Source organism: Protopterus annectens, chromosome 9.part0 (assembly GCF_019279795.1).
Source record: "Protopterus annectens isolate FY-2018-M chromosome 9.part0, PAN1.0, whole genome shotgun sequence".
Taxonomy (NCBI): domain Eukaryota; kingdom Metazoa; phylum Chordata; order Ceratodontiformes; family Protopteridae; genus Protopterus; species Protopterus annectens.
Window position 1 is genome coordinate 852,532,891 of NC_056743.1, and position 16,364 is coordinate 852,549,254.

General features: G+C 38.0%; 1 protein-coding gene across 1 annotated transcript in view; it reads left to right on the plus strand.

Moving 5' to 3' along the window:
* WDR46 (WD repeat domain 46) overlaps window positions 1–16,364 on the plus strand; it is a 282,988-nt gene that overhangs the window by 100,211 nt on the left and 166,413 nt on the right. The window contains exons 10-11 of the mRNA XM_044082172.1: window positions 4,763–4,913; window positions 10,997–11,132. Of these exons, the coding sequence (XP_043938107.1) occupies window positions 4,763–4,913; window positions 10,997–11,132 (287 nt within the window). The remainder of the gene's footprint in view (window positions 1–4,762; window positions 4,914–10,996; window positions 11,133–16,364) is intronic.

A 16,364-nucleotide genomic window follows, 5' to 3' on the forward strand; every position in this document is an offset into this window, starting at 1 on the left:
GGGGAAGTGGCTAAGGGAATACTCTTGCTTTACCCCATTATACACATCAGTACATGTTCTCAGTTACCAATTTATACTTGGTATTGCTTTTGAATTCTGACATTTATTTTACTCATCCCGCAAAGTTATTCTGTGACCCATATTCCCTAATAAATTAAATACAGTTTCATGATCATAATATTTATTTCTCTTTTTCTAACCTTTCCATGGGAATTTAGTTATACTTGGATATTCTTCTTTCCTCACTGTTTCCACAAAACCTGTCTCACTGTTTTCATTTGCTCTTCATCCATTTAAAAATTTATAAAATTTGTAAGTAAGCCCATGTAACCCCGGTGCATCTTCCTGTTTAACTTTATATAATACGTACTCAATTTCTTTCACCATAATCTCCATCTCAAACTGCATCATGTCATCGTTTTTTTAACTTTCCATATCCCTTTACTCACATTTTTTATTCTTTCCTTTACACAGAAACTTCAAATTCCACTTCCCCCTCTCCATTTTAGACCTTTGATCTTTAGTAATTCCTTTTACATCCACTGACTTTTGCACATAAATGCATTTCTTCTCTGCCTGTTTTCACAGCAAAAGGTTAACTTCTTTAGTTTTTTCCTCACTAACTGTTTACTTTTGCTTTTTTAACTATTTGTTGTATCATTCTGTGTGTAGCAAATAGTCTTTCTTGAAATGTGCTAATAACTTATTTCTTTCTGTCACTCCATGCAGTTCTGCAAGTTGTGCCACATGTTTCTATTCTTGTTCTTTTTTTTATTCTAAATCTTAGATATTCCTTTGTCACTTCTCTTTATATACCCTTATCCATTCTTCCCAGCTGTTATAACAAAATCTCACACCCAAGTGATCACTCCAAAGTGTCACATATTCTTTAAATCCTGTTCCTTTATAAAACTTATTTCTATCTGAAATCCTTTATATGTGACAATTTTCTTAATACCTCCCCCCTTTCAAAAGTAAAGTTCTGTGGTCTGAAAACCAACCTGAGCGCTCCAGCTCTACTTGAACATGTAACATGATCTATTTTTCACTGTATTAGCCCTTCTGTATGCATGTCATGCCTGGTTAATATAAATTCTGCACTTCTAAAAATCCCCTTCATCATCCTATATCCCTTCTCGATCTATAACCCTTTATATTAGGTAGCAGTTAATATCCCTTGGACATGTATTGACTACAGTAAGTGTTAAATGGCCTTCACATCTTTCAGAGAGTTCTGCTCTTTCTGTCAGTGGGCGATGTGTGTGTTACATAACCTTGCATGTTTCCTTTCCGGTAACGACATTAATACTCGCCCAAGTACTACAGCACGGTACTCCTTACACTTCAGAACAGATTTCATATTGATTCTTCCAAGCTCTTGGGCCATATATACAGGTGTCTTGTAAAAAAAGAGGGAAAAAAGTGCCCACCCAAACCCCTTGTCTTAGTCCAGAGACCTTCTTATGTGATCTATTGTCATAGTGCTAAATTTAAATCGACATTTTCTGACCTGTTTCACTTTTATAGTTGTGGTATGCCTTTTCAGTTTTCTTTTCCTTGTAACCACCTTCCCCATTACATTCAGACAAAAACATTATTCCTCTCCCCAGTTACTTCTGATTCTGATTACAAAGCATTATGTCTGTTTTCCAGTGTTACTCCTTCCTCATTTCCTTACTTCTTCCCCTTTTTCACCAGTGCTTTAGCATGAAACACATTTTCTTGTACTACTGTTGTAATTTTGTTCAACATTTCATGTTTCCCTTGAATTTATTCAGAAATTTTCATTTTCACGTTGTACTTTTGTTCAGAAACATTTTCATTATCCACGTTCACATTTGCACTAGCTTGCACTACTGTACTAAAATCTTCTGTAAAATGTACCCAACAATGCGTTTTTTGTTTGCATCTAGTGCATTCAGCAACACAATTAGGCTATGTGTGCCATTGTTTACCACATATCACTACATTTCTTTTTAGGCTATTATGTGATTAAATGCTCAATCTCTCCAAAATAACAGCACCCTTTGGCTGAGCTGTGTAGTAAACAGTCCCTTAGACATTTCACAAATGCCACATTAGGTATTTGTAGCAGATTCCTGTGTTCCATTTACAAATCAACCACAGAAAATTAACCCTCTGTCCAAAACCTATTTGGAGTCTCTTATTTTGTCTTTTGAAAAGCTTGGAGAATGTTTGTTTTTTTTCCATACTTTCAACAGTGTTAATAAATTGAAGCACTGTGTCAGGTCTCCTAACACTTGCACCAAACATTTCCACTTTAAATTCACTCCATAGCATTTTGTCAGCCAAGTAACAAAACTTTTTTCGGAACAAATGGTGCAGACTCATTATCAAAATAATTGCCAGAAAGTAGTCTCATTTCCTGAATGAATTGCTGAACAAATCTGCACTGCAAGTATCCCAACAGCTTTACTACTATAATGTGAAAAGTATACCTGGTTGAAACGGTCTTACCTGAAAAGTTAAATGTCAGCTGTATTTCACTATTTCCTTGCAAACCTCATGTCACTGCCACTAACTGCAATGTCTCCCTGAACAATTCAAGAGTGTTTACAATCCCCTTCCTTATATCCTCCACTTACACCATGTTTTCCAGATCTTGTTTGTGCAAGGCTACTCTTGCATGAGCCGCCCACCTGCTCCACATCTGTGTCCTCCACTGCCACTTCCCCAGTACTGCATTCATGGTTTCCTCCTCTTTTAGATGTGAATTACATAATTTTACCCAACTGTAGTTTAGTAACTATAATACTTATCACTCCCTTCTGCTTCTAAGCCATGTTCTGTAAGCAAGATGGTGCTTAGATCCCAGTTGCATTAAGAACTTGATTCTAAAACAGTTAAATGTGGACTTTTAAGCAAAGCAGTAGTGAAATGAGTGGTGTCTTAACAGGAATGTAGGAATGAGGTGGAGAATCTTAAGCCAGTGCAGCAGTGCAGAGGAATCCTACAACAAGCAACGTTTGAGGCAGGGCTAGCCAAAGCCAACTGGCTGCAGGTTCAGCAACAAGCCAATCTGCTCCTTGGTTACCAACATTTCTGGCTCCAGAAAGAAAACTCCTGCCTTTCTCTTTCGTCTAGCTTTGTTGAACAACCTCCATCATATAACCTTAGGACTCACAACTACTCAGGACCTGTCTTACAGGCACCTAAAACGAGAATCCTGTGCTGCAACCACTCCCTCACTACACTTGGACCCATACTCTGGAGGGGTCTTTCCTCGTATCTTAAAGACCTGTCTAACTGCTCTCTCCTTTTGGATACAACTTAAGTAAATTTCACAACACAAGCTGCTTGTAAATGCTCTGCTTCAGGTCACATGACCTAATCTCTCTACTCTCCGACACATATTGCCTATAATTTTCACTATAGCGTCCCTTCTCCAACTCCTGATATGTCACTACACTAACTGATATGAATATTACACACAGACATTTCTGTTGACAGCCTTCTTAAAGCAGCCGTGGTGGTGCAGCGGTAGCGTTGTCGCCTCACAGCAAGAGGTTCTCCCGTTCGATTCTCGGCTGGAGCGCCTTTTGTGTGGAGTCTGCATGTCCTCCCCACAGTCGAGTGGCGTTTGAAAGACATGCGTAAATGTGCGTGCCTTCGTTGAAGGTTGGGCGTCGAGTTGGCACCTCGACACCGTAAAAATCTACTGCCAATCTTTAGCAGTCTGGAGTTCCACTGTGGCGACCCCAAACCGCGAAAAGCCGAAAGAACAACAACATTAAAAACAAAAGTATAGTTAATATAGTGTACTCTTTTTTTATTGTCTATATTATTTTTTTATTTTTTCCACTTAATGTATGTTCACATTCTGGGTTGAGACTGAAATTGGTCCAGTGGGATCAATGTGCTCTACCCCAGTTAAATTGTATGTATGTGTAAATAAAATAAAGCAGTGGTGCAGTGTGTCATATGTCAGAATAACAATGAAAAAAAGGGGATATGTAGCAAGGTATCTGAAAGATTTAGGGTTCTGTGGCAAAGCAGCAGTGGTAAAACATGGATTTAAACTGCGGCATCTACAAAGTATAAGATCTGTAGCTAGACTACATTGGTTCAGGAGACACAGCAACATAGTGGTAAAGTGTGGGAATCTCTAGCAAGGTAGTGAAAAGATGATCATTTGTGGCCATATCGTACAGAATGGGAAGAGGTCGGTCACATAGGAATGTAGATGGAGAGGAGTATGAATGTCGTGTATTCTGCCTCTCTCAGCAAGAATTCATTTGGAGTTGAATGATATGACAGTTTGTTTCAGAACTTTATGCTGCAGAGCATCAGCAAGATTATATTTCTAGTTAATGCAGCAGTGGCGTGGGATAGCTGTGCTTGTGTTGAGTTAAAGTGAGAGTGTTTTTGTGATTTTTTTTGGGTATCCTTTACCAAGACAACACAAGGACATCTGCAGAAAGAAGTTAAAAGGGGGAGCTTTTGCAGCAAGCTTTGGATGTTAGACAAGAAGTGGAGAAAAGCAAAGTATTTTTTTCTGTTTACAGCAGGAATTAAAACAGTAAAATGTTTTACAGCAAAGAGGCTATTGAGATGTAGATTTGTGGTTGTTTTAGTATGAGCACTAGTAATGTAATGGTGCTACAGCTGAGATCATTATGTATAGTAACATAAAGATAATGCGAGTTTGATAATAAATGTTGTATGAATGACCAATTGCTACTTGCCAGACTATTTGTGTTTCCCCACTCTGTGTGTGACCTTCTTGTTTCATAACCTGCAGGTGGCTGCACACAGAGACAATGTATGCAGTAGCACAGAAGAAGTGGCTGTACATGTACGACAACAAGGGAATTGAGCTGCATTGCATAAAAAAGTTCAATGACGTCCTTCGAATGGAGTTCCTGCCATACCACTTCCTGCTTGCTACATGTGTAAGTAATGAAGGGAAGCAGAGAAGGAATGGGATTTAAGCAGAAATTTAAATAATTTTCTTTTATATAGAAAGTGTAAATCTTTTTTTACTGGTATTTCCAAATGTCAGTACTATATTGAATTCTGATAACAATCTACTGCTTTTCTAGTTGGGGTGGAGTTTTCTTTTGGCTTGTTTATATGTATGTATAATATATTTAAAAAAAAAAAAAGCAGGAGTGATCAGGTAGGCTCTAGTAATGTCTGGTGTCCCACCTGTGACACAGGGTGACAGAATTAAGAAACAAAGGATTTGTCGAAATCTGCCATCGTAAAAATGAACATTCTACCCAGAATATTATTTCATCTAAACTCCATTAATTTAAATATACCTCAAAACGTCTTCAATAAAATGGAAACTACAATCTCAAAATTCATTTGGTTCCCTAAATCAACTAGAATCTCGTACAAAAAGTTAATCCTTCCAAATGAAAAAGGTGGACTGAGCCTTCCTGACTTTAATCTCTATTGTAATATAATAAAAGCAAGCCGTTTAATCCAAATTGCGAATTATAATCCATCGAAGGATTCGTGGACCCCAATTTGGTTCAAAATCTGTTGCAACTATATTCACTCAGTCAAAGTGAACCCTAGTTCTATCCCTTTCTTAATGATAAATAATGAATACAAATCAAAAATTCTACCTACGTAAAAAAAAAAATTACATCTTTCAAGCATTGATGCGATCAATTAATTTTCAAGATACTCTCCTTGTTCTTCAACCAATTCACCTAAATCCAAATGTAACGATTAACAATAGCATGGTAGACCTGTCTAGTTTTCCTTTAATTAAAAACACTAAATTATGGCAGTTTTACCATCCTAAGAACTTTGCTGATGTTAAAGGGCTCTTCAGAACCCCAAATAGACATGACTCCATGTTAAGACAACTTAATTCATTAATAAAACAAAAATTTGCCAACACTAATGTAAGTGAGCAAAATGCAAGTCTAACTGAATTAATTATCAAATCCCTCTTCCTTAGAAACAAAATGCTATCCCATACATACAAGCTTTTACTAAGCATGAAATATCAATAGTCACTTCAATTCTCTAAATACTGGGACGACATACAAGGAGAAATTCTAGCTGAGTCCAAATATAGAGCAATTGGCAACACCCTTAATCTTACCCCCTTCAAAAATGTAATTTATACCCAGCTCATGATGAATAATAATTCATATTATACTCCAGCAGTTCTATTAAAATTTGGTTACAACAAAAAAATCTAGCTTGTCCTTTTTGTTCTCCCCAGCATGTGGATGTTCTCCACATTTTCTGGAGCTGTAAAAACATATGTAAACTATGGTGCTCCCTTAGAGTACAACTTGAAAAAAAGGGTTATGAGAAGACCACCTTCTTGCTGGCAAACCACAATCCTGAAAATAATTCCCAAATCATTAACAGGTGTCCGGAAACACACACTAATAACTGTGTGTGCTCTCCTCAAATACTTTATAGCTAAGAACTGGGTAAACCCCTATATAATCTCCTGGGAGAACTTCAAAAAATGGCAATTAAGTATATCTCTGCTCATAAACTTTGTTCTAGCAGTAAAAAGAAAAAAATACTATTTCCAGAAGTATTGGTGCAGTCTATTTGACTTAATTCAGTCTAGTTAATTACCATACAATGGTCATCCTCTATCATCACAACTTGTGGAGTCCATTGTGTACATACTGTCTAGTCTGATTTCCCAATAAATACTGATGAAACATTAATGTAAATCATGTTGGTTGATGTCCCTTTATTCCACATGGAAAGGCATCCAAGTTGTAAATATTTGTATATATTGTAAATAATGTCTTTTTAAGAACATGCCCCTTACCTTTCTCATGTCAGTCATTGTCATAGTCTGTTTTGTCTTAAATTCTAAAACGTCAATACAAATTATAATTGAAATTTATGAAATGAAAATTATATTTGAAAACAAACCAACAAAAATGATTAGTCCAGATGAAATCACTTTAGCTTGGAAATATAGGAGACTCTCCCCTCCCCTCTATCTCTGTGATACCCTCCCTATAGGAGGAATAAAGAAACCTTGTTGAAGTTTTATGTGGCTTATTCACTTAGATGGACTAGTGTTCTTGTTCTAAACAATAGGAATGCTCAAATAAGGGACTGACCTTTAAGCTTTGGGATTGGCTCCTTGTTTTTCCATCTCCCAGATTGTCCTTTAGTCATTTCCCCTGGACCCTCCCACCATTGTCTGTAACTGCCTTTAAATAACTGTCCTATTGAATGTAATGTATAAAACATGAATACTTATCCATCTACCCTGCTTACCAGAATAAACTACTTGAAACTTCAACAAGGCATCTTTATTCCTCCCACAGGGTAGGTATCGGACACAGAGTTTCCTAGATCTGCTAGCTTAAGTGTACTTGTGTGTGTGTGTGTGTGTGTGTGTGTGTGTGTGTGTGTGTGTGTGTGTGCACACACGTATATGTTTACTTAGAGTTTAGATGGGCCTCCTCTGACTCTGTTTTGTGATGCTGTTAATACCAGTTCTTTGCTGATTTTATTATTATTATTGAAGTACATTGGAAATGGACATGCTTAAATACACTTACTATGTTACAGTAGTCAGTCAGTGATAATGAGTAACTGTTTAATGTGACTATATCAAAACTTGGTTAAATTACTTACTGTGAACACATTTTTGTATCTCAGGTGTATCAGATATCCTTTTTTCTTCTTGTATCCACAGTGTCTGTCTTCCCATGCCCTTGTAAAGAGTCTGCCAAACTTGTCATGTTTGTATGTTCTGGAAAGAAATACCAGAGGGCTACAATTAATTAGTAGAATTACAGGATAAAAAGGAAAGTGACAAAAAAGGAAAACTTACCAGAACTCTGAAAAGAATTGTAAAGGCTTAACCACACATATTTTGTGATTAATAAAATGAAGCACTATCAAATTGTTAGGATTTTCAGATGTGGCCAGAGTTCTGAATTGTACATGGTTGCTGTTCTTGGTATTTGTGATTAGAGTTCATAGCAAGTGTAGAAGTATGCATTTCCTAAGTAAAAAAAAAAAAAAAAAAAGTTAAGTTTACAGACAAACTCACTCCTTACTTAGCTATATTTCTTCATTGCATTGGCACATGCAACCCAAGCATGGTTTGTATGTCCTGTCTTTTGATGCTGGCATTGCTCAGAGGACAGTGTTGAGTTGTTTAACGCATGAAGTAAGCAGCCTGTTTTGTAGCAGTGGTTTTAAACATAATCAGAAGGGGAGAAGAAATCTGTTGGAAGTATATTTATTGCTCTTTTGACATAGCTCTTCCATCTTTTAGTTTCTTCCGTTAAATTTGCTTTCTGCAGATGACGAAATTTATTTGGTTGTCCATATGTAGAGCTAAGTTTGCTAATCACCTTGAAGTCACTCAGATGTTTAATTGCTTTAGAGATGGTGATTAATTGCTTGACCTGGTGTGTTGTCATAATCACTGTCATTCTCCGTAATCGATCGTAGTCACTTGGAGTTAGGGATAGTATTGGGTTTCTTTTTTTTCCTTCTGATGTCTTTATTTTATTAGTAAAATATGTATTAGTTGATTAGTTCATAGTGGTTATTTTGTTATTCTTAACTAAATTTAAAATGGCTTTATTAATGCATTATTGTTAACTGCCAAACTACCTAATCTATAATTATCACAGAAAATTAAAGCTCTGAGCTGTTAGCAAGCTGTTAACTGTAGTCAAGGATAGAGGGTTTGATTCCTCCCACTTCTGTTTGAGTGCTTTAAGACTGTAAGCAAGTAATTTGTCCATACAGTGCTCTTGGGTTGCCCCTGAAAAGGAACATGTATTTGTAGTGAGTTTACCTGGTTAACAGCTGTATAAAAATCAGCTGCATATAACCATAGGGAAAATTCATGATCCTGTTAAGACGTCGCTTAAAAAATGTTTATTTTTGAAAAATCCTTCTATAAAGTTGTCCCACAAAACTGGAACTGTCTTGTCAAACAGAGTATTCAACATTCCTGTCTAAATAAATAAATAAATTAATTAAATAAAAAACAAAACTTCACACCATGAATACCTGCAAATATTTCAGAGAGTCAGGATAATCACTTCACGATTAGCAAGTCCTGTCTTCTTACTGCAGTAAACACAGCTTTTCTGTGGAAACAAAAACTATTTGTCATCTTTATGCCCCTCAGGTACAAGTTTTCCTATACTGTCCTATTTAACTAGTTATTTTATTATTTAGAACTTTTTTTCCTTTCCTCTGCGTAAACCTGTCCTGCTTCTTTTTCTTTTTCATCGCTATATGTTCCCAACTACACCCTTCCTTCATTTCAGAATTGAAACATACCATCTAGGATGCTGTCAATCAGAATTTCTAATGGGTACTTTTGTAAGCACAAGCATTATTCCTTACTTACTGACCGCACTGCTGTTACTGTGCCTTCTGCATGGATTGTTACACTTTATTGCATTGCCGTTGCATTTTTCAACATTGTATTTATCTTGTTTTTGTTAGTTTGTATTCCTTTTGTTTGTAACCATTTACTTTCTTGTATGTTGCCTTTTCTTAAGTCCCAGGTTGTGCCTGAAAAGGGTCCCTTGATTAGTGCACTTACCTGGTAAACAAAGTTTAGTAAACAAATAAAATTAAAATATAGATTCAGGCAAATTGTAAATCAAACTGAATGGAGGTCACTCACTCCAGGGATCTTAACCTAGCCTCTGACATGAACACGTCATGCTGGAGTCAGATGCATCTCCCAGAGACTGCCACTTCGCCAGAACAAGCTTCCAGTTCATGTGGAACAGAGCTTCTCCCTGACCCTGTTCAAACACAGTCTAGCTCAATGGGTGGGTGACCACAAATCCACTCCTGGAGTGGAGTCCATGCCCCTCCTGGACAGAGGAAGTCAGTGTTAACTACCATAGTCCCTTACCTCTGCGAACTTCACTAACCTAACTACTGACAATTGGGGCAACCCTGGATAAATATGGCTAGGCTGTAAGGGCTCTAGGGCTGTTAGCTTAGCGATCTTCTATGAACATTAAATGGTGTATGCAGTAGGGCTCTAGGGCCGTTAGCTTAGTAATCTTTTATGAACATTAAATGGTGTATGCAGTAGGGCTCTAGGGCTGTTAGCTTAGTGATCTTCTAAGAACATTAAATGGTGTATGCAGTTGGGTTCTAGGGCCGTTAGCTTAGTGATCTTCTATGAACATTAAATGGTGTGTGCAGTAGGGCTCTAGGGCCGTTAGCTTAGTGTCTTCTATGAACATTAAATGGTGTATGCAGTAGTAGGGCTCTAGGGTTGTTAGCTTAGTATCTTCTATGAACATTAAATGGTGTATGCAGTAGGGCTCTAGGGCCGTTAGCTTGGCGATCTTCTATGAACATTAAATGGTGTATGCAGAAGGGCTCTATGGCCGTTAGCTTAGTATCTTATATGAACATTAAATGGTGTATGCAGTAGGGCTCTAGGGCCGTTAGCTTAGTATCTTCTATGAACATTAAATGGTGTGTGCAGTAGGGCTCTAGGGCCGTTAGCTTAGTGATCTCCTAGGAACATTAAATGGTGTATGCAGTAGGGCTCTAGGGCCGTTAGCTTAGTATCTTCTATGAACATTAAATGGTGTGTGCAGTAGGGCTCTAGGGCCATTAGCTTAGTATCTTCTATGAACATTAAATGGTGTATGCAGTAGGGCTCTAGGGCCGTTAGCTTAGTATCTTCTATGAACATTAAATGGTGTATGCAGTAGGGCTCTAGGGCCGTTAGCCTAGTGATCTTCTATGAACATTAAATGGTGTGTGCAGTTTGCCTTTTCCTCAGTGAATCTTATTTTATTTATTTAATAGGAGTAAGTAGTTCACTGTACAGGACCTATCAGTTTAATGCTATGGCGCATATTTTCAGCTGTTGTTTCTTTCTTTATTTTATCAATTGTTTTGCTTCTGCATTGTACGTCTGATAAGGACTGAAGAGTCCTAGAGCCATTCTGCCCACCTAATGAGTAAATACATTTAAAAAAAATATTAATTGTTCTTTTCTGTGTTTTTCTTCATTCAGAGTGCAACAGGGTTTCTGCAGTATTTGGACATCTCTGTTGGGAAAGAAGTTGCTGCCATCTGCACTAAATCTGGCCGCCTAGATGTCATGACACAAAACCCGCAGAATGCCATCATTCATCTGGGCCATCCCACTGGTTAGTAATGTGCTGTGTATTCATTACAACATTTTCTTTGCTGCCCTTTTACTGATAACTAATGGGGGTGAGCATCCTTACGAACATAGTTTTATTTTAGCTGTATCTGTACTCAGAGTATTTTTTCACTAGGCTGTATCACAGTTAATCAGTACGGTGTATGCAGTGGTACCAAGCAGTTTTACCTCTGCCATCTTGAGCATAAGTAGTGTACCTAGGGCCGAGTTCTAAGAGGCTTACTGTCAGTGACTTACTCAAGTGTTACCTTGCCCTGATTCCAAAATATTTGTTGTTAGCGTAAGTGACTTAGTCCAGTGTAAGCCTACTTTCTAGGTATGCCTTACACCAAAGTAAATTTCATACAGAGAGTAATTCTTATGGAATCTGGTCAGAATTAACCAAGAGCAAGTCCTTTGGAGTTTGGCCCCTAGAGTTAACTCTGTTAGACCTGCCATCTTTCTTATGGCATGCATCATAATGTACATATAAGTCAGTGTGGTTTGACCTTGGGTACCTCTGCTGTAAGAATCGCCTTATATGCATTTGTCAGCACAGTTTAATTTGGTGTGTTAAGAAGGTTGATATATAATAGCAGAATACCTTAAATGTAATATCAGAATAACTTAAATCACTGCAAAGATCATGTTGTGTACTCTTGTGATCAGAGTTCTTTTATGTGTTATTGATAGAACTGCAACCTGAGATTGCAGCTTTGGAGAAAATGTTACATTTTGTCATGTACAAGAGTGTTCATGTTTAAGTACTAGGCTAGATACCCTTTTGGGCCATTTTAAGCCTAACCAGTTCCCCTTTTTGTGCTTGAATTTAACTTGTCCCATTTAGTTAGGGATTGGCCTTCCTAATCATATGGTCAATAATTACATATTATCCCTAATAAGAATAACTGGAATCATACCACAGATAATTTGAGTGGACTTATGCATGGTATAAAGCATTTAGGAAACATCTTCATCCATTAGTAGTACAGGCAACAGTCCTGAGTAAATTTTCTGTTTCTCATCCATTGATCCAGGTTGCACTTGAGTATGAACAGGGATGAGCTTTGTCTTATTTGGATGGATGGGTATTTTCCAGAGAAGCGGTATCCTCTGCGAGATGTATCTGCCCCTCCAGACTATTCTGCTGATATTCCAGAACAGGGTTAGTTCCCTATACAGAGTATTTCTGATGCGACTAGACTTACTAATATGCAGTATATCCTTCAACCCAGTACTGATGGATGTCTTGTATGCCAGACACGGGTCACCTCTTGGCAGTCTGTAGAATACTGAGTTTAGCAGAAAGGCTTTGACTCGGTCAGTGTAGGACATATTGTGTAGGCCTTGCCATAATTTTAGTAATGTATGCCCCTGGGTGTTCCAAGTTATTGCATGTGTCTGGACAGATACATGCCAAAGGGGGCATTATATTCAATGATTGGCCTAATGAGGGATGAGTAAAGAGAGACAATGACATCCCTAGATTTAGATGTGTAAACAGTGGCAATCCAGAGGGCTGGACTGAAGTCTGGTATCCCACCTGTGACCCAGAGGATGACAGGACTAACAAGAAACAGAGTATAAAAGATTAGTCAAGATAAAATCAGTTTAGCTAGCATACCTAGGAGGTTTTCTCTCTCCCTGTCTCTCTGATACCTTCCCTGTGGAAGGAATAAAGACACTTTGTTGAAGTTTTCAATAGTTTATTCAGTTAAGCAGGTAGTTGGACGAATGTTCTTGTTCTAATAATTACATTCAAAAGGTCATTTATTTAAAGGCAGTTACAGACAATGATGGGAGGTTCCATGGGAGCTGATTGGAGGAAAATTTGGGAGATGGAAAAACAAGGAGCCAATCCCAAAGCTTAGAGGTTAGTCTCTTATTTTGAATATGCCTGAAAGACCTGTGAAGGTTTACCAGTGCAGCAGCCTATGGAACATCATTCTTAGTTAAAGGTTTTATTTATTTTTAATTTTATTTGTTTATTACATTTGTTAACTGAGTAGTGTCCGAATGGGATGGGAGCCCATTTTCAGCGGAGGCCCAGGGAGAAAAGCTCCAAGACAGTAACCGTAAATATACTCATAATTAAAATACAATTGTACATGCAGAGTAAAATTCTAGGCTGTAACAATAAACATACTAGTAGACAAAATATAAAGTGCCAACAGAATATCAACATAACATAACCGTGTAAAATTATGGCACTGTGAAAGTTTAACTGAAACATCAATGCAGTTTAAAATAATGTACATCTATGAGTAAGATAGATTAGTCTGACGGTGGGATACTAGATGCAGTAGGAAATAAGGGGTGAAGGAGTAGATTAGCCTGGAGTCTGGCAGGAGCAGAGCCATTGACTAGCTAGGCAGTTTTTTAGAAGAAGTTTGAATTTGTGATGGTGCAGATTTTTTACGATGGGCTGAGGAAGGCTATTCCAGAGTTTGGCAACTTTGAAAGAGTAGAGAGATAGTCACTGTGACAGGTATGTGAGAGTGTAACCTTTAACATTAGTTTGTCGGAGGATCTGAGGGACCTGAGATGAAAACTAGGCTGAACTAGGTTAGAGTGAGCAGGGCAGTTATTGGGTTGATGGATTATTTTGTGGGCCATGGTGAGTTGATTAAGAGGTAGAAGGTTAGGGAGTTATAGCCAGTTTAGCTGGGAGAGGGAAGTGCAGTGGTGAGCCCTGTATAGATTATTAGTAGCAAACTTAGCAATTTTGTTGTAACAGGATTCTAGGTTATTCAGGTCAGACTTGCGCAGGTTTGTAAATGTATGCGAGTCATAGAGGAGAGTAGAAAGCAGATCTGACCTAGCAGTGGCCAACCTGGCACTTTCAGTTAGGAAAGTCTTAGCCCTGTAAAGGGTGCCAAGTTTGGTATGAACTTTTTTAATTGTTAGGGAAATGTTTATCAAATTTTAGGTCTTCATCTATTGTGACACCTAGCAGTTTGGCCTGGTTTGTGGGGTCTATCTTGGTGCCATTTGAGGATAAAATAGAGAGAGGGTGTTGATGTGGTCTGGATTTCTTTTTTCTGAAGACTATTATCTTAGTTTTGTTTGGGTTCAGTATGAGTTGGTGATTATCGAGGTGTTTTTCTATGTCTTGAAATTAAGTTTACATTTTGATTTGAAGATCTTGGGGGTGAGGAGGCTGAGCAGATGAGTGTAGTGTCATCGGTGCTCTGGACGATTGAGGCTAGATGAGTTGAGAGCTGAGGTTGTTAGTAAATATGTTAAAGAGGAGAGGGCCTAGAATGGAACCTTGAAGGACACCGAAAGAGATTGGGAGTAGGGGGGAGAGTTTTTTATTTTTATTTTAATTTTTTATTTTAAACTATTAACAAATAAAGCCTGACAACACACTATGAGCTACAACTATAGAACTATATTTAAAAAAACATTTTCACCTGAGGTTCATTAGGTCCATCTAATAGAGTGGTTTCTACTTTGATAATTGAAAATGTCTGCTTCTACAAGGTTATCACCAGACTTTGTCTGTTTTGTAACGCATGTAAAATGAGAGGTTGGGTCTGCGTCAGTGAAGATCATATTTCTTGGAGCCAAGTATGAAAGCTTTATTACAGAACTTTTTCCAGTTTATCACATGTAGTATGAGAGACTGTGCCCAATTTTATGGGGCTCATTATCTCCTGACATATAATATGAAAGGCTAATAGTTTCCTGTATAACAAAAATGCTTTACAGTGCCTGTTTATAAGAGGCTCATATATATGATTAATGTGACCCAGTCCCCGGTCTTCTTCCTGTTGATAAAGACAGCCCTTTTTATATGGAGGGGGAGGTAGTCACTAAAAGCTGCACTATGCGATTTTCATTTTTTGAACAGTATCCAGAGAAATAGTATACAGTGGAAAACAAGTCACAGTACTCATTTTTTCAGAGCTTATAATCTGCACAAGTAGAAGGAAAAAGGAAAAAAACTGAATAAAGTTTGAAACCTCAGAACCTTTTGTGTGGGCTTACTGTGCCCATGGTATACAAATCCAGCAAGTGTTGAACAGCAGAATACGCAAACACTTTTAATAAACATAACTCGTATCTTCTTTGAGCATGAGCAAATTGTGTCTAAGGTGTAAGGAATATTTCAGTGTGGAGTGCTGCCCTGCATTGTACTGCAGATTATAGAAATGTTGTTAAATGTAGGCCCAGCAGCTACAGAATCTATACTTGGTTGCTGTAGAGTAGCTGCAGTGAGAGGTAGAATGCTCTTGGTCCCAGAGCATGGTTTTAAGTCAATCCAGTCTGCAAGCTTTACGGTCAAGCTTCTTCCTGAGTCTAGGAGTTACTGAGGGATCTTCTGTTCAGAGTATTCCTCTCTCCAGATTCCAGGTAGTGAAGTCAGGACTCTTCTGTTCAGAATCTTCCTCTCTTCATGTTCCAGGTGGTAAAGTTGGTGCAAAAGAGGGCTAGAAAGCTCTGTGCCTGGCTAGATAAAGGGCTGGAAACTGGGAGGGATCAGGTGAAAGGACAGTTAACTACTTTCCTGAGAGGGGGGGTTGTGCCTTGGGGCCAGGAGTGGAGTTAGATGATGTAAGAGGCTGATGTTCTCAGAATAGGAACGGGCTGTCAATCAAACTGGGAGGCTAGAGTTTGGCCACCTCTTCTCAGTCTTAGCACCAAAGTCCCAAATCAGTAGAAGTAAACCAAAAAAAACACATTTCAAATAACTGAAAGTTGCTATTTACGTTTGTGCACATTGTGAGGTAAAATAATAAAAAAAAAACACTTTCAGACCCATACCAGTTACTTTTAGATTTGTACACATCTTAGAGATCACACACACACCACAAAATTATAATGTGGCTTGTTTTCCGTGCCACTAGTTCACCAATTAAACCATGCTAATGTAGATGCAGTGATTTACAAATGTAATTACTTGATTGATTTTTTCATATTAACAGCAGCAACTGGGGTTAATTAACAGTTTATGTCCAAATCCTGGGTTAGGTGTTTTTAGCTGCATGATGTATGGCTTAGTTTCCTGAGTGCAAGCACACTTTTAATGGAAATGCTGGAGTTTAGACTGGGGTGATGGTGGGCGTCTAGCCTGATCTCCTCTCCATTTTATCCAGGATCGCATTTTGTTTCCTTCAAGTGAACTTGTCCAGGATAAGGAAGTGGAAACCTCCATGGTTTGGAAATCATGCCAGTGCTTTGCTAGTTGGTTTCTGAGGATCTGGAGTCTGATGTCAGATGGTATGCTACC